General features: G+C 29.9%; 8 protein-coding genes across 8 annotated transcripts; 4 read left to right on the top strand and 4 right to left on the bottom strand.

Moving 5' to 3' along the window:
• Positions 1-276: 276 nt before the first annotated feature.
• Positions 277-1,425, top strand: TRP4 (anthranilate phosphoribosyltransferase; the record flags this gene model as incomplete). Its single annotated transcript, XM_064858151.1, has 1 exon — positions 277-1,425. One exon carries the CDS (start codon positions 277-279, stop codon positions 1,423-1,425), a length of 1,149 nt encoding a protein of 382 aa, XP_064714858.1.
• Positions 1,426-2,079: 654 nt separating this feature from the next.
• SPC110 (Spc110p) lies at positions 2,080-5,169 on the top strand (the record flags this gene model as incomplete). The annotated part of the gene is made up of 1 exon (XM_064858150.1): positions 2,080-5,169. One exon carries the CDS (start codon positions 2,080-2,082, stop codon positions 5,167-5,169), a length of 3,090 nt encoding a protein of 1,029 aa, XP_064714857.1.
• Positions 5,170-5,248: 79 nt separating this feature from the next.
• On the bottom strand, positions 5,249-5,653 carry CNL1 (Cnl1p; the record flags this gene model as incomplete). Its single annotated transcript, XM_064858149.1, has 1 exon — positions 5,249-5,653. The coding sequence occupies one exon, from the start codon at positions 5,651-5,653 to the stop codon at positions 5,249-5,251; it is 405 nt and encodes a 134-aa protein (XP_064714856.1).
• Positions 5,654-6,198: 545 nt separating this feature from the next.
• On the top strand, positions 6,199-7,932 carry GGA1 (ubiquitin-binding protein; the record flags this gene model as incomplete). Its single annotated transcript, XM_064858148.1, has 1 exon — positions 6,199-7,932. The coding sequence occupies one exon, from the start codon at positions 6,199-6,201 to the stop codon at positions 7,930-7,932; it is 1,734 nt and encodes a 577-aa protein (XP_064714855.1).
• Positions 7,933-8,289: 357 nt separating this feature from the next.
• EAF1 (Eaf1p) lies at positions 8,290-12,030 on the bottom strand (the record flags this gene model as incomplete). The annotated part of the gene is made up of 1 exon (XM_064858147.1): positions 8,290-12,030. The coding sequence occupies one exon, from the start codon at positions 12,028-12,030 to the stop codon at positions 8,290-8,292; it is 3,741 nt and encodes a 1,246-aa protein (XP_064714854.1).
• A 631-nt stretch (positions 12,031-12,661) lies between these two features.
• On the bottom strand, positions 12,662-13,522 carry BCP1 (protein-transporting protein BCP1; the record flags this gene model as incomplete). Its single annotated transcript, XM_064858146.1, has 1 exon — positions 12,662-13,522. One exon carries the CDS (start codon positions 13,520-13,522, stop codon positions 12,662-12,664), a length of 861 nt encoding a protein of 286 aa, XP_064714853.1.
• Positions 13,523-14,118: 596 nt separating this feature from the next.
• Positions 14,119-15,441, top strand: UBA4 (Uba4p; the record flags this gene model as incomplete). Its single annotated transcript, XM_064858145.1, has 1 exon — positions 14,119-15,441. The coding sequence occupies one exon, from the start codon at positions 14,119-14,121 to the stop codon at positions 15,439-15,441; it is 1,323 nt and encodes a 440-aa protein (XP_064714852.1).
• Positions 15,442-15,590: 149 nt separating this feature from the next.
• On the bottom strand, positions 15,591-17,837 carry TFC6 (transcription factor TFIIIC subunit TFC6; the record flags this gene model as incomplete). The annotated part of the gene is made up of 1 exon (XM_064858144.1): positions 15,591-17,837. One exon carries the CDS (start codon positions 17,835-17,837, stop codon positions 15,591-15,593), a length of 2,247 nt encoding a protein of 748 aa, XP_064714851.1.
• Positions 17,838-18,319: the final 482 nt, after the last annotated feature.

Below are 18,319 nucleotides of genomic sequence, written 5' to 3'. Positions count from 1 at the left end.
CTCATCTTTCTTTCCTTTATCTCTCAATGTTCGTCTTATTTTAATAATTTTATAAGCCTGTGCTCCAGAAAATAAAGAAGGAAAAAAAAATTGAAATAGAGATAAAAATAGTATTAATCTAGAATAGGATTCTTTCCTCTGCTTAGACATTGTTCACACTCATACACGACCATAAAAGAAAAATAGTATCTCATACAATATTCGTATACTATAGATCTAGTTATATTAAAATTACGATATTCAATAATATAAAGAACTATAACGAAACAAGAAGAAATGGATACGATTGTCCAGAACACAAATAAACTATTAACTTCGCCTCCAAGTTTAACTCCAAATGATTTATATGAAACTATTAACATTATAATTCAGATATTAGATACAAATAATCCTAGTGATGACACAGAAAATGCCAATATGATCAAAATTGCAAGTTTTCTGTCATGTCTTAGAACCACTGGCCTGGATCATAAAGCCGAATATATTGTTCAAGCAGCAAAAGCCGTACTAAATTATTCCCATCTGGTTCCACCTCAACCGATAAATTATGATACCACAGACAATAAGCAACTAGTAGTTATGGATATTGTAGGTACTGGTGGCGATGGACAAAATACTTTTAACGTTTCCACATCGTCTGCGATTGTAGCGTCCGGGATTCCAGGTATCAAAATCGTAAAACATGGCGGGAAGGCATCCACATCGAATAGTGGAGCAGGTGATTTGATCTCTAGGTTAGGCTGTGACCTATCAAAGGTTAATTCAGTTACTGTACCTCAATTATGGTCCAACAATTCGTTTTTATTTCTTTTAGCTCCATATTTCCATAACGGAATGAAATCTGTTGCATTAATAAGAAAACTGATGGGTATTCCAACTATTTTTAACGTGCTAGGTCCCTTATTGCACCCAGTGGTGTCAACTGTAAATAAAAGAATTCTTGGAGTCTATTCCAAGGAATTAGGATTCGAATACGCAAAAGCAGCATCTTTGATGTATCCAAATAATGAAATTTTTGTAGTTTGGGGCCATGTTGGATTAGATGAAATATCTCCTATTGGTAAAACCACAATTTGGCATGTTTCAAATAATGAAACAGTGAACAAAAAGAATCAAAATATTGAAGTATTCGAAATTGAACCATACATGTTTGGCTTGAAAGAACATCCATTATCTGAATGCTTATCTTTAGGTCCGATTGAAAATGCACATATATTAAAAGATGAAATTTTATCAGGTAAATACAAGTTGGGTGATAATCATCCAATCTATGATTATATTTTATTAAATACTGCTGTGTTATACTGTTTAAGTGTTGGGTCTCGTGATTGGAAACAAGGTATTTCGAAAGCAGAAGAAAGTATACAATCTGGTAGTGCATTGAGGTCATTATCAAGATTTATTGATGAGGTTAAAGGTCTTTAAATAACAATAATTGTAATACTACCATTATTACATTACTATTACTATTACTGCACATACACACACATCCATATATAGACACTTCAGATATAACCATATATATACATATATATATATATCATATCACGTGTTGAAATCTAATGTATCAGATTTCTAATTAATTGTAAGTAATTATTCTACAATAGATTCGGTAGTCAATAGGGCTGTTGAATCCTCATCAAAATTTCCAACTTTTCCTATCAAACCCCTCCTTAAAAAAAGTTGATATTGGAAAAATAAATGCAAAACCCTAACTCATTGGCACGAAAACTATTTCTTTTTTTTTTCGTTTTTTATTTTTTCCCTTCTTTTTCTCATATTTTTCATATTTGTAAAAAAGAACGTCCCCTTTTTCCGAATATTAACACAAAAACGCGTCAAGCAGTTGTTTATTTTTTTTTCTGTTTATTATCGAAGTAAATAAAAAAAATAAGTAAATTCATATAGATAAGTAAGAGATAGATACAACTGTTATTAATTGGTTAGTATCAGCAGAGAAAAAGAAGGAAAGAATAGTTCGACATAGTGATATCGCTATAGTTACTATCTTTTTTAGTCCATTTATAACTTTTTCTGTTTAACTTCCAAAAAAAAAAAAGGATAGAACTGCATTAAACTATGGAATTTACTCCAATTGGGTATATAAAGGGCAAACAGTCTTCACAGACCACTAATAATGTACCGCCTAAAAAATTGGACCTGAATATATCAAAAACTACAATTGATGAAAATGTCAATGTGTCAAGCATACAAGAAGGGAACGAAAATGAGAATCAAGATGAGGAGGAAGAGGATGACGATTTAGGTCCCATGAAAAAACGGGTGCGTTATAGTATAAATAATTCTATGAGACTATTTAATGACGCCTCTCAATTCGATGATACCATACCTGAAATAACTCATAATAATAATAGTGTTAATGGGAGCGCAAATCGAATATTACCTAATATCTTACCAACAGAATTCGATAAAGATCATAATGATATAATATCAAATAACAATATATCCAACCCAATTAAACAACAACAGGAAAGAATAGAGAGTTATATTAAGACTATTTCAATATTGAAACTGAAAAATGATGCTTTAATTAATATATTGAAACAAGATGATCCAAGTAAGTTAGATTCAAATTTAAAGTTAATAGACGATTTGTCTAGGGAGAAGGATAAGAATAATATTTTACAAAGAGATAACAATTCTTTACAATTGGAAATTAATAATCTGAAGGAAAAATTAAATGATTTAGCAAAGGAAGATGACGAGGATAAACACAATAGTAAAAATTTGCAAAATATCCATGAAGATTGTGAGAGAGAACAAAATAAATTGAAATCTCTTTTAGAAAAAAATAACTCAGAGATCGAAAATATGAATCAAAAGATAAAATCTCTTGAAACTGAATTAAAAGATACTAATACGAAGAATGCTACTACTATAGCTTATAAAGATCAAAAAAACATCGAAATTATAGAATTGAACAAAATTACTGAAGAGAAATTGAATAAATTAGAAAACGAACTTAAAAAGTTATCAAATTTGGAAGATCAACATTTAAATGAAATTAAGTCATTAAATGAAAAATTGAAAAAATCTCAAGAATTATTACAAAGCCAAGAAGTATCTTTTAATGATAAGATTCAACATTTACAAAATGATAAAAACACACTAAAAAAACAATTAGATTCCGAAATTAGTAAGTATGAATCAAAGATTAAAACTTTACAAGAAAATATTCAAGATTTTCAAAATAATATTAATGATCAGAATGATTTAATAAATAAACAAAATTTACACACACAGAAAATTTCGCAGTATGAAAGGGATTTGAAGGATAAAATTAACGAGTTGGAAGATTTACAAATCATTTTAAATAATAAGACTAAAAATTTGAAAGATCTAGAAGAGAAGCACAAGGAATTAAATGAAAATTACAAACAGTTAAACTCAAGATATGATTATGAGATTCAAAAAAGGGATAATTCTATTCATCAAATGACTAATAATTTAAATAAATTAAAGGTCGATTATGAACAGGAATTAAAGAATAAAGATGAATTAAATAATGTTATTCATTCTCTAAAACAAGAGATTATAGATTTAAAAAAGACTCTATCTTCTAATCAGTACGAATTGGACAATTTAAATGAAAGAGAAACAGATTACCATTTAACTAAAAAATCATTAGAAAATGAACTTAGTGATTTAAAACAAAAACTTCAGAAGAAAGAGACTCAGTTGAATGATGTGAAAGACGAACTTAGTAAACTTCGGACAAATAATGAAAGAGAATCAAAATTGGTTGAATCCAAAAATACAGAGATATTATCTATCAAAGGGCAATTGCAAGAGATTCAAGATCAATTATCTAAAAAGACTAGTGTTATAACAGATAAAGAAAGGGAAATAACTAGGCTAATTAGACAGATACATAACTTTGAAGAGACAAGAGATCGCTTAAATGATCAAATCAAATCTAAAAATGAGGAGATAATTAAATTAAACAATAAAATCAAAAATTTAGAGAATCAAGTATTTCAAATGACGATTAAAAAATCAGATGAAACTTTAAATATTATTAATACCAAGAATAATGAGATCCAATCACTGAAGAAAGAATTAAATAAATTGAATGATGAATTAGACAAGACTTTAAAAACACATGATTTAATGGAAAATAGATTTTTACAGAAGAATGAAACAAAGGTAAAAGATTTACAGAATGAAATAAAATTGTTAAATGATATGATAAATAATAAAAGTAAAGAATACAATCAATCAGTTGAGAAGTTAAATGATGAAATTAATGATTGGAGAAAAAGGTATGATTCACTGAATGATTTATTACAAAGACAATTAAGTGATACCACGGCAACAAGAGAGATATCACCCTCAAAATTTGGTTCCTCCTTAACTGATAAAGAAAAAAATTTAAGAAACGAAATTAACAAGTCGAATGAAGACAAAGTTGAACTTTTAAAAACTATAGACAGATTGGAGTTTAATTTGAATAAATTAATAGTTGAAAATGATAAATTAAAAACAACGAATATTGAATTAAAAGACTCTCACTCAAAATTATCCGATGGATTCGCTAAGTTATTAAATAAGTATAAGGAAAGGAAGATTGATTATAGTAATAGATTAATAGATCTTGAGAATGAAAATATCAGATTAGAGAGAATGTATGAAAAAGGAAGGTTAAACAATTTTTCAAGAGACACAGAGAAATCATATTCCAGTTTGGACAATGACATGACACTGAATAGAGAATTTAATATACAAGACAGTAAGATAGATTATTATAGACTAAAATATCACAGAGAAGTTCTTCGAAATAATGATCAAAAGATTATCAATGAATATTTAAAAAATGTATTAAATGCTACAATACAACAAATGCAAATTGATTCAAATAGAATTAAGAAAGAGTTATTAACAAATAATCTACAACCATCTGAGCCGTTATCATCATCGCCATTGTTTACAAGGTATTCTCCATATGCAGATAAACCTGCTAGATTTTATAAAAGTGAATATCAAATTATGTTAAGAGATAAATTTAGAAAAAGGATTTTTCAAATAGTTTGTTGTCTAAGATTAAAGGAAGTTATGGAATCTAATAGTAGATATAACAGAAGGTTGCAGTATCTCGAAAGGAAGATAAAAAAATTTTATGATAGTAATAATGATAGATTTTCTTGGTAAAAATAAAATACATATGCACATATATACGTATATAATATACACAATCAAGCATCATTCAATTGCACCCTTACTCTTTATTTTATTTTATTTTTTCATTTTTCTTTAGTTGATTATATTCTGATCTAATAGATTGCAAACGGTCTTTAAAAGATTGAACTATCTGGTCGATTTGATCCATCATATCAAAATGTGTTTCCAATTCGTCACATTTTTCTAATATATATTTTAAATGATCAATATTTGCATTAATTAATCCATCGATAATATCCGCTTCAATCAATCTATTTTGTTCCATACATAGAAGATTTGTCCTTAATTGGATTGATTGTACATAATCATTGATCTTATATAACAAGTAGTCATAATCTAGAATCAATCTATTTATCCCTAGATCATTAACATCTTGATCTATCTTTTGTGAATCATTTCCTGGCTCTTCCTCTGTTACTACCTCTTCCTGTGGAATGTCTTCTTTCTGACCCATTCCAAAAGCATGTGGATCCACCTCATACTCTCATATGAAGCATGAATTATCCTACTTACCAACTACAGAAGAGTGTTATACGACTCTACCTGACTTTACAATCTCTTATTCCAATTATTTGTTTTCATCTTGTAGCAAGGTGGAAAATAGAGGAAGAAGGAACATGTTTATATTCGTGTAATATCCGTTGTCGTTGAAAATGATATAACAATCCTCGAAAATTTAAAAATAAAAAAAAAATGAAAAAGAAATTCCGAAGGCCATTGGATTGATAAGAAAAAAAGAAAACAGAGAGAGAGAGAGAGAGAAAGATTTGATTTATACAAAAAGGAAAGATAAACATGTGATCTTTGAAAGAGAAAACCAGACAAACATAAAGATTATTAAAATTGCTAGTTGTTGATCTAGTTGATATATTGCCACTAGAATAGAACTTCCCATTAAAAGAGGACGGCATAAGATAAGATTGTGTTTTTTTTTTGGTTTTTTTTTTTACTTTTTTCAATTAACAAATACATAAGCGATCAGATAAGCAGGTTTATAAAATGTCTGGTATTTATTTAACAGATCGCCCAGTGAGAAGACCTCCTGCTACAGGGAATACCCTATTGAGAAAAATTCAGAGGGCTTGTAGAATGTCTTTACTCGAACCTGACTTAGCTCTTAATTTGGATATCGCCGATTACATTAATGAAAAACAGGGGGGGACTAGTTATGACGCATGTAATGCTATTGTCAAATTGATTAATAATAGAGATACTCACACTGCTGTCTTTGCATTGGCTCTTTTAGATGTCCTTGTAAAAAACTGTGGATATCCTATCCATTTGCAAATCTCCAGAAAAGAATTTTTAAATCAATTGGTTAGAAGGTTCCCTGAAAACCCACCTTTACGTTACTCAAAAGTTCAAAAATTGATTTTAACTGCTATCGAGGAATGGTACCAAACCATTTGTAAACATGCAACTTACAAAGATGATTTGAATTATATCAGAGATATGAGAAGATTATTGAAATATAAAGGCTACATTTTTCCAAGAATTCATGCTGAAGATTTGGCTGTTATGAGACCCACCGATCAATTAAAGACAGCTAGTGAAATCCAAAAGGAACAAGAAATCGCTCAAGCCGCTAAATTGGAGGAATTAATTAGAAGTGGTAGACCCGAAGATCTAAAAGAAGCAAACAAATTGATGAAAATCATGGCTGGTTTTAAAGAAGACAACCTTATCCATGCTAAACAAGCTATTAATAACGAATTAAACAAATTGAGACGTAAAGCAGATTTATTGAATGAAATGTTGAATACATCTAATAACGATGCAGATTTAACAAATAATGAAACTATTGAAGAACTTTATGGATCCTTGAAAGCAGCCCAACCTAAATTCCAAAAAATCATTGAAGAAGAACACGAAGATGACAATTTAGTTCAAGATTTGCTGAAATTTAATGATGTAGTTAATCAATTATTAGAAAAATACTCTTTAATTAAAGCTGGTAATAAGACTGCTGCATCAAATATTAATCCAGAATCTATCTCAACGGAAAACAACTTTAAGACTACTGGGGGAGCTCTGGCTAATGAAATAAACTTGATTGATTTTGACAATACTGATAATGATAACGATAATACAGCTGTAGATAATATAGCTTCAGCACCTTTCACTAATACTATGCAAATCTCCACTAGTTCTTCAAATGATCCACTTGTCGATTTATTAGGTGATTTATCCCTCTCAAACGATAAATCTTCAAATCAAGATAGTTTCTTAAACGTTGGTGAAATTTCCTTAGGATCTGAACCTAATTTGTTTAATAGTAATAGCATTAATAATAGCATTAATAATACTACCAGTACAACAAACACACTGGATTTGTTGGGTGATTTTAGCACGCCAACTATACAACCAACTTCTCCAACCTCTGAAAGAATATTAGTTAACACAGATTCAAATATTAAGATTGAATTGGAAATTAGAAGAGAATCCGATTCTGTTATTAACCTTAAAATCTTTTTCTCCAATTTGTCATTTAGTCAAATAACTGGTGTAACTTTTGCATTGGCAGTGCCAAAATCCATGCAATTGAAATTACAACCTCAATCCAGCAGCATTTTGAGTGCTAATATTAAAGATGGTATTACACAAGAAGCTTGGATTGAGAATGCATTGATTAATTCTGCCAAACCACTGAAACTGAAATGGAAAGTTACTTATTCTATAAATGGTGTTTCACCAATGGAAAATACTTCTATCTTAACATTACCAAAGATTTAAAGAAGTGAAATGAACAATTATAATCATTGAACAACGATATATGTATATATATATATATATATATATATATTAAACATTTGTGTATTCCGCCTACTATTCACTCTATTACATGAGTGGCTGACAATTTTTTATTACTCTATCTGTTTTTTCAAATATTCGATTGCATGAAAGCATGAAAGAACATTGTTTAGATATCCCTGGTAATTCTCTTAAATGGTACAGATTTATTGATAAGTGTTCAACACTCCTTTATTATATATAGTAGGAATATTATGCAATTAATTATTTTAGTGAAATAAACCCTATATATAATATTTATCTGTTTAATGATGTCCAAGATATATTATAATATTTAAACTATTTTTGAAATTTTTGTAATATTTCACCTGGTGTTGGTGAGCGGATTGTACTCTTAATAGTCTCATTTGTCTGTAGAGGTAGATTATTATTAATAGTATCTATTTTACTCTGACCACTATTATCATTACTACTCTCGCTATTATTATTATTATTATTATTATTATTATTATTTTCAAATGCATTCTTTATGGAAGTGTTATTATTTATTTCATTATTAATGTGTGTTGGTAGATTATTCAGGGATTTATCATCATTAGGTACCTGTGAAATTGTCTGATTCGATCTTTGCTTCACCTGTGTTAAATTCTGCTGCAATTGCTGCTGTAAACGTTGTTGTTGTTCATTTTTTAATGTCTTGTAATATATTCTTGCAGTCTGGAGCGCAGTTTCAAGGGTGACATTTGGTTTTTGAAGTTGAATTTTTCTAGCATAAAGTTCAATGATCTCTTCTTCAGTATATCTAACTTCACTATTGTTATTGACATGTTGTCTTACTGGGATATTTTTGTTATTGATATTTGTTTCTATATTACCAGGAGGGTTACTGTTAATGTTGTTATTATTGTCTGTGGATCTGGATTGATTTCTTGATGACCCCCTTGAAAGTTGAATTGATATTTGAGATTGACGATTAACATTCTGTACCTGGCTCGAATTGTTAGCAAAGTTTTGACTTTGATTTGGATGTTGATTATTATTTTGTGCTGTTTGCAATTGCTTTTGATGTAGTCTATTTTTAGCATTTCTCCTCAATTGCATATCCCTTCTTAGAGCTTCATCCCTTTGGGCTTTTAATTGTGACATCTCAGCTGGTGTTGGAATCTTCATATTCCTACAATCCATAGGTTTTCTTGGTTGTGTAGGATTTGGCCGTGGTACATTTTCTCTCTTTTTAATGCATCTCCTTATAACCTCAAACATACTGGCCCAACGTAAACGTCTGTGACCTCTTTGAACAGATTCATTTCCAACCCCTAATGGTGAGATTCTTCTATTTTGTCTCTGTTGGAATCTATGTGCCTCAATTAACCACTGTTGTGCACTATGCGCTCTTGGACCTTTCAAATCATTGAAATTGAACTTTTCGTTTAGTTGAACAAATCTCTCGAAGCATTGCCAAGGTGTTCTTCGTTCAATATTAGACAAATATGACTTACTTGATCTATGAATCATATTTGCACTTATTAATTCCCAGTTGTATGCATAAGTATTAATGTTTCTCACTAGTTCCTGATCATCTTCTGGAAGCCAAATAGTTGGTGTTCTGTTTTGTAAGTATTTTAGTGATGGGACAGGTGGTGGTCTTAGGTAATGACTTCTCCTATTTCCATAAAACATTCCTCTTCTTTTGCTTAATTGGACTAAAGATTGTTCTTCTTCGACAAATTGTCTTTCTACCAATTTATAAAATTCTTCGTCCTGTAATGTTACAATTGATTTGGAGATTGGTGCAAAAGGAATACTATTATGTTTTTTTAGTTCATCATTCTTCTTTATACCCGTATAAATGGGAACTTGATATATAATATTCTTCTCAGTTGAACTGAATTCTGATAGAGATACATATAATTTAAATGGTTTAACATCTCTTTCTGAGAGTATTTTTTCATATTCTTCGGCAGAATATTCTGGTAATTCTGGTAGATTAATCTCATGAGATAAGTCTGGTTTTTCTAATAGATTAGATACATCAATGCTTTTTGTTTCCAGCAAGCTGTGAATATTATCATTACTTTTTATGACAATTGTGTCAATATCATCTTTCTTTGTCTCCGCATCTTTTGTGTTATTAGATAATTCTTGTTTCTTGTCATCTTTTGAAGAAGGAATTGGTTTAGTTGTATTTTTATCTATTTTGTTTATATCAGAAGCAATATTTTCTAGAAAAATTGAACCTCTATCAATAAAAATTTTCCTCTCTCCATTAGAAGGCCCATTAACTATAGCAACCTCATTGTTAATTTCAGCTATCTTACTTTGCTCAATATCTGATTTATCAAGACATGTCTGATTGTGAAGATTATCTGTAGAAGTACTAATTTTTTTTTCGAAAACAGTTTTACTGTCCTCGTTATTATTTTTTTTCTGGTCATTCAAATTATTATTTTTATCAAGTTGAATTTGACTATTAGTAACATTTTGTGTATCTTTATCTGGTTTCAAAAAATCTTCAGACAATATTTTTAACTCATTATTTCCATTATTAACATTTTTAGTGTTGTTATCCAAATATTTTGGTGGTTTGGTCTTAATACAACAGACTTTACCATAGTTCCAATAATCCATAATTGCTTGTGCTATTGTGGTACATACAGCAATCTTATATTTTTTTCCTTCGTAGAAATCCGCTTGCATCCATTTGGCTTCATCCAATAATATTTCATAATATGTATGTTTATTAGTCCACGGATCAATAAATTTTTTAGGTTGTCTCAATGACCATAACCCCAATCTCCTCAGCTCCTCGATCCTTGAACTTACTACAGTTATTCTTGACTCATTTAATGCACTATTTATTATTTCTGTGGTCAATGCTTTATGTGTTTTTGGAATCAAATTTACTAAAGGTAATGTTTGAGCCATGTATCGTAATTCTGCCAACGGTACCGTTTGTGGGACTTTTGAAGGAATATTATCTTTCATTAGCAAGTACACATAATCTTTAGCATTTATATTGTTCTGTAAATATCCATCTGTACGTTCTATCACTTGTTCTTTCTCTTCTATTAAATCTTTAAGTAATGGAGTTTTTACCTTTTCGTTGGATGAAACTGGAGTTATCCCAGGTGGTTTCATATTAGGATCGATATAGAAAGTGGTTCTTATAAGAGGTGTTTTCTTTGAATTTACAGGTGTGGTATTTATTGTATCGGTAGATATTGTTGGTCCTATATTTTTGTATGTGTAACTGACATCTTCAAAATGGACTTTATTTTTCTTTCGGATTGGTTGATTAGGATCATCTATATTCGGAATTACACTATCCCCCTTCCGTTTGGTACCGGTTTGTAATTCTAAGTTAGAAGAATTATTACTACCGGTATTATTAATATTATTGGGTGTTACGGTAGTAGAAAAAGATTTATTGTTTGTAAAATTCGAATCGTTTGAAATTGTCCTTATTTCTCCAACATTTATCGTATTCAATGGTATCTTGATGTTTTTTTTGTCAGGACTTACACTTTCTGCTTTATAATTTGGCATTGTTGAAGTAGTAGGTACCGCTACACTTTTACTTCTGTTATTTCTAGTGTTACTGATTAGATTATTATCATTATTACTGTTATTTCTCAACGTCTGAATATTAGTTGTTGATATACTTTTCTTTCTAATATTTTTCAATGAACCTTTTGGCAAAATATTAGAATTAAATGGGGAAGATATTGGGCTTTGATTTGGTAAAGAGATTTGATTTTGATTAGGTAAAGTATTAAGTTGAAATCTCTTATTTCTATTAATATCATTTTTATTTAAAAACAGATTTAGTTCATTGTTAAATTTATTTTCATCTTTAATATGCAACAATTCATTTAATCTGGATACACAATACAATTCAATCAATTTTTTATTCCTAATGGTTAAAAGGTCAATATAGTTATTATAGTTATTATTATTATTGTCATTGTTACTATTGTTCGTGCTATTACTTGAAATATTCACTTCATTTTTTGTACCATTATTTGTTTGATTTAGATTTGACATATGTAAATGTATATTTGTGTTAAACGTAGATGACATTTGAAGATTTCTAAAAGTTTCTTATAAGCTATTTTATTTGTCATTAACAACGCACATCAATCAAACCAAATTATGTGTAAAGTTTGAATTGGATACACTGGAAGATATGTTATAAAGATTATTTAATACACTAATTTCTGATCCTTTAATAGAGGAATAAAATAAGATTTGATAACTTAATAATAGAAAATAAAAGGAGAAAAGGTATAAAAAAAGGGGGAATAGGTTAGTCTATAAGAAAACTCTATCAATTGTGCTAAAGTCAGTTATCGTTTTTCTTCCTTATCAGATATTTTTTCTCTTTTCTCTCTAATTTTCTTTATCTAAACATACATCCATCATCCTTTAAACGTAATTCTCTAAATTTTCTGCGACAAAAAACAAAAAAAAAAATAAGAAAGAAAGCGAGAAATATAAAACAAAATAAATAAAATGGCGGAAAGTAGTTAGAAAAGCAAAACCGCAATGTCGGAAAATCTATATCCAAGCGGATTATATGCATTCCGCTTTATTTAAATTTAAATGTTAATAATATTATCAAGTAGATACAAAAAATTGGATACAGGTATATATATATATGTATATATATATGTATGTATATGTAGGTATGTAGGTATGTATGTTCATTGGGTTACCATTGTGCAATTTCATTTTCTAAATCTTCAATCCCTGATATCAACCCTTCATGTGTTAAGACCATATAAGAACTGATAATACCTTTTCTTGCTTCGGTTTCGAAATGGATCTTTGCGTATTTCTCAAAGAATCTGTCTTCTTCATGAAAATAGTCGATCTCTTCCTGTTTAACACGTTTATTTGACCTCTCTGAATTATTATTTCTAGATGAATCATCATCTATATCGAAATTCACTTCATATTTTCTAGTCGCAATCAAATAGAAGTCATAATGTTCCTTATCGCTTTCATTTAAGCTCTTTGATACGTCTTCAAGAGTAATTTTATATAATGGAGGAACCACTTCAGGTGGCATATTAATTAACCTTTCACTTACAACTAATGCACACGATTTATTGCCAGTATTGTCTATAGTTTGCAGGAAAGTGGACAACTTTGGATCAACTTTTATTAAATATTTTACATAGTCACATGTTTTATTATCTTTGTAATCGATAAATGAAAGAAAACAATATGGATCAGACTCAGGACCGTCTGTCTTGATCGTGGTCATTGGAGAAGCTAGCATCAAATCTGCTAATGCACTCAATTGGATTCTATTACTTTCCTGTGGACCAAATAATTGACGTGAAAGATTCTTTAATGCATGGAAATCGATGTCAGGGTTACCATTATAGAAATCAAAATCTATATTGATAATTTCATCAGTGTCATCATCTTCTTCACCACCGACTTTACCCTCATTCTCCGAATCTGTACTACTAATATCTATCTCAGACTCCTCGCTAGTATTTTCGTTCTCTTCATTACGTCTCTTTCTACTAGTTAATTCACTCAATTTAAGAGTAGTAACCATTGTATTCAATCTGTATATGTATTTTTTTTTTTTTTGTTGTTGTTGTTGTTGTTGTTTTCCTCAAACTCAGAATTCTTGAGTCAATACTATCATGACGTGCTTAAGGATAAGACATGGAAAAAAAAAGGTAAAAGAGAAAATAACAAATACGTCTTGGACTTAATACTAAGTCAATATATTTTATGGAATACATTGAGTTCTTCATCATACTTCTTCATTCTGCAGTGAAAAATTTTTTTTTTTTATTTTTGTCTCTTCATTCAACCTCATCGGTACTTCCTAAGAGACAAACTCGGGTGAAAAAAAAATACATATACATTTATATTTGAAATTAATGCGACAATTTCGTTCTGAGATGAAAAGAGTTAATAGTAAGAGACCAAGAGTAAATTTGAAGTAGGGTGTTAAGACGCAAATTTAGAATTATGGTGACAAATTAAGATTAGAATATAAATATAAATATAGAAGTTTTATTTTGAAAAAATAATAACAAAAAAACAAAACTAAGGAATATTTCTTTTTCTTCTACTTTGTTGCTTTGAACTAATACACATAACAGGATAATATTGTCATATATATTCGATAACATACTAATAATGTCTGAAGTTAAAGACCTTTTGAAGGAAATTGAACAACTGAAGAGGGAAAATGCTAAACTGAAGAAACAAGTCAACAATTTCCAATCGTCTTCTGCCAATATCAGTTATCCATTATCACTTGAAGAATATAGACGTTATGGGAGACAAATGATTGTAGAGAGTACTGGTGGTGTTCAGGGGCAATTAAAGTTGAAAAATGCTAAAGTACTGGTGATTGGTGCTGGTGGGTTGGGTAGTCCTGCTCTTCCATATCTTGCTGGTGCTGGGATTGGACAAATTGGTATTGTAGATAACGATACTGTTGACACGTCAAATTTACACCGCCAAGTTATTCATGATTCTACAAAAGTCGGAATGTTAAAGTGCGAATCTGCAAAACAAGTGTTAACTAAGTTGAATCCTCACGTCAATATTATCACATATCCAGTTAGATTAGATTACAGTAATGCATTTGATATCTTTGAAGGTTATGACTATATATTAGATTGCACTGACACTCCTCTAACAAGATATCTAATATCAGATGTAGCCGTCAACTTAGGTATCACTGTTGTATCAGCTTCCGGATTGGGCACTGAGGGTCAGTTATCAATTTTGAATTTTAAAGAAGTGGGACCTTGTTATAGATGTTTCTATCCAACTCCTCCTCCACCTAATTCTGTTTCCTCATGTCAAGAAGGTGGTGTTATTGGTCCATGTATTGGCCTAGTTGGTATATTAATGGCTGTAGAAACTATTAAGTTGATCTTAGATATTTACACTATAGACAATTTCCAGCCATTCTTAATGATGTACTCAGGTTTTCCACAACAAACTTTGAGAACTTTTAAGATGCGTAACAAGAAGTCTGATTGTAAATGTTGTGGTGATAATCCAACTATTACTAGACAAACAATCGAATCTGGAGAAATTAATTATGAATTATTCTGTGGATCAAGAAATTATAATGTGTGCACACCTGATGAAAGGATATCTGTAGAAATGTTTGAAAGTGACTATCACTCTGTTTCAAAGGATAACAACTATATCCTTTTGGATGTTAGACCTTCACATCATTTCAATATATCACATTTTCCAAATGCTATTAATATTCCAGTAAAAGATTTGAAAGATATGAATGGCTCTGTTGATAAGTTAAGGGAAAGGATACCACATTTGAACGATAACAGTGAATTGCTGGTTTTATGTCGTTATGGTAATGATTCTCAAATTGCTACCAGGCTTCTAAAAGATGTTTTCAAAATATCAAATGTTAAAGATATCAAAGGTGGCTTTTTCTCATATATTGATGAAATAGATCCTTCCATACCAAAGTATTAGATATAACATATACTAAAAATTAATAATAAAGATAAAAATAAAAACTCTTCATAATATAATCTCATTCCTGTTTCTACATATCTTTATACTTTAATATATATCTTTTTACACGTAACACCTTTCCAAATTATTTGGAAAATGGTGTATCTTTATTGAAGCGGTAATTTTTCAATTGTCAATAATCCTGCATTATTACTAAAAGCATAAATCTTACAGCCTCTAATGGTTTCATTCCACTTGATAGAGGAGATTGAGACACCAGGCGGATGTATCCCAATTTTGTTGATTTCACCATTAACTGACCTACAAACTTCATAAGTATGATCTAATCTATATTTCTTCTGTTGCATATCATAATCCCACCCCCATAACTTTAGGGATTTGTGAATAGTATTAGAATTCTTGATCCCAGTTAAAATTTTTCGCGACAAATTATCAATATATACTTTGCCATCAGCAGTACCTGTTAAGAAAAAGGGATGGAATTTTGCTGTTCCCAAAGAGGTTACTGTGGATTCTCTTGACATAACATTATGTGGTGCAAATGATGCTTTAGCAGTTAATGCTCTAATAGAATTAGATGCATCACTGAACAATAACAAGGACAATTGTGGGGCATATACTATTGGCATGATGTTATTACCACGAAGTCTTGATACAGTACATTTTGTGCTAAATATATCTCTTGGATCAAATAAATGGAAATAGCCATCAACTGCTAACGCGCTTACAGTAGTTGGTTCAAACGGCGAATATGTTGTCACTATAGATACAATAAATGTATCATGAATTTTATGATAATAGGAGGGTATTTGATTAGAATCAAATATATCAAATTCTGCAACATATCCATTTTTAAAACCACATACAATGGATGTGGGTGATATGTAATCAAAACATGTTATATTTGAATCATTTAACGATATTGAGATAGAAGCCTTTGTACATTGCAATAAAACAGGCGAGTCCTTCTCTTCTACATTATGGATCTGTAAAGCTTTGAATGAACCATCTTGAGCAATAAATGTTAATAAGCCTATATTTTTGTCACTATTATAACCTTCATGCCATTTTAAATTCCAAGCATCACCAAAATCATGTAAAATGGTTTGTCGTTTGACAAATTTAAGGGTTTCTGGTGTGAATTCTATAATTTCAATACATGATATATGATTCTCTCTATCAAACATTTCTAAATGTGGATCTGATGGGTTATCCATATATTGTGAAAGTGCAATTGCTAAATACTGATGTTGTGGTTCTTCTATATTGTCTGTGTCAGACTCTTTATTTAACCATGCAATATCAGTTATTAAGGCACCTGAATTATATATGAGGCCTTGTCTTTTATCATTTTCAAACACTGGAAACTCAATCTTATCTCTATTCTGTAGAGATGACTCGAACTCGCCTACAATAACATCTAATGGTTCTTTTCTATACATGAAGAGTGTTTCGAAGGTTTCTTGATTTATTTGTGTATAATTGGTCTCTTTCCGAACAAACATTTCATCATTTATTTGGAATTTATTACAAGCTGGTTCATTACTTACATAAAATTTGGAATCATGGCTTATATTAGATTTTGGGAAATCAAAAAGATTAGATTCAAAACCTTCTTTAATCTTAGCTAGTTGTAATAATTTATCTTTATTTAAACCATATATTCGTTCTAATTTATCTCTAGTACTAGATAGCTCCTTCAAAGCTCTAATAATCCTATTTTTAGTCACATATATAGATTGTTTTTTTGACATAGCTTTTTGTCTTTTAGGTTGATTTATTTTGGTGGGGTCTTTTGGTTTTCTACCTCTTTTCTTTCTTGTTTTAGTAGCTCCTTCATCTATTACAAAATCATTATCATTATTTTGATCAGATTTCAAATCTTCTTTCAGATTGTCATCTATCATCATATCATTGTCATAGTCATCCTCCACTATACTAGTGTTATTTTCAGACTCACTATCTTTATCACTCTCGATCAATACAAAATCCTCATCATCAGATTGTGCCTTCTTTTTCCTATTCACTTTTTTCTTATTTCTAGTTCCATTTACGTTAGGCATTTTAGAACCTCTCTTCATATTTCTTTTCATATTACTAATCATATCGTTTGATCTAATAGCTATATCTATATTATCTAAGAAATTATCGTTATTATCTGTACCCTTATTATCCTCATCTTCTATTTGAGTAGTATCATTTAAAGATGCCATTTTATTCAAAGTCTCCGATGCCTTCTGTGAGGCTGCTCTTCTTGATCTTCTTCTAGGGGTAGCATTCTTTCTTTGTGTATTTTCATCCTCTGGAGTTGTAATTGTAGTAGTTGCACTATCATGCTCTTGTGAAAGAGCTCGAACAGCTTGAGCTAATATTTGACTTTGATGATCATTCATTGCAAAAATGAACTCTACCACTAGCTTTCTTTTTCTTTGAGGAGGTCTATATAAGTTAATTAGATATTCTGACTTGTTCTATCAATTAGATAACCTCTTTCCTCTCCTTCAATGAAATGTAAATGTGTGTCAGTAAACTATTACATCGGGAAATGAACCAAATGCATATATATAGAACTGTTAGAGTATTAACATCAAAATAAAATAGAAAAAAAATCACTTAATAGAAATAGAAAATATAAGAAAAAATGAAAATAAAAGAGAGAGAGAGAGAGAGACACGCGCACATATATATTTATGTATAGAGAGTATGTGTGTGAAAGTGAAACTCACAGAAGGCTGGATTGTTTAATATTGATAGGGTCTTTATGTACTATATATGGTGAGCATATACTATTGAAGTGGAACTAATCCAAGAAAAGGCTTGTTACATAACTTCAAGAGAAAAATTGAAAAGAAAAGAAAGGACATGTGATTTAATT

The sequence above is a fragment of the Arxiozyma heterogenica genome (assembly GCF_036370985.1).
Source record: "Arxiozyma heterogenica strain weizmannii chromosome Unknown scaffold_17, whole genome shotgun sequence".
NCBI classification, from domain to species: domain Eukaryota; kingdom Fungi; phylum Ascomycota; class Saccharomycetes; order Saccharomycetales; family Saccharomycetaceae; genus Arxiozyma; species Arxiozyma heterogenica.
This window is presented reverse-complemented; position numbering and strand designations above follow the sequence as displayed.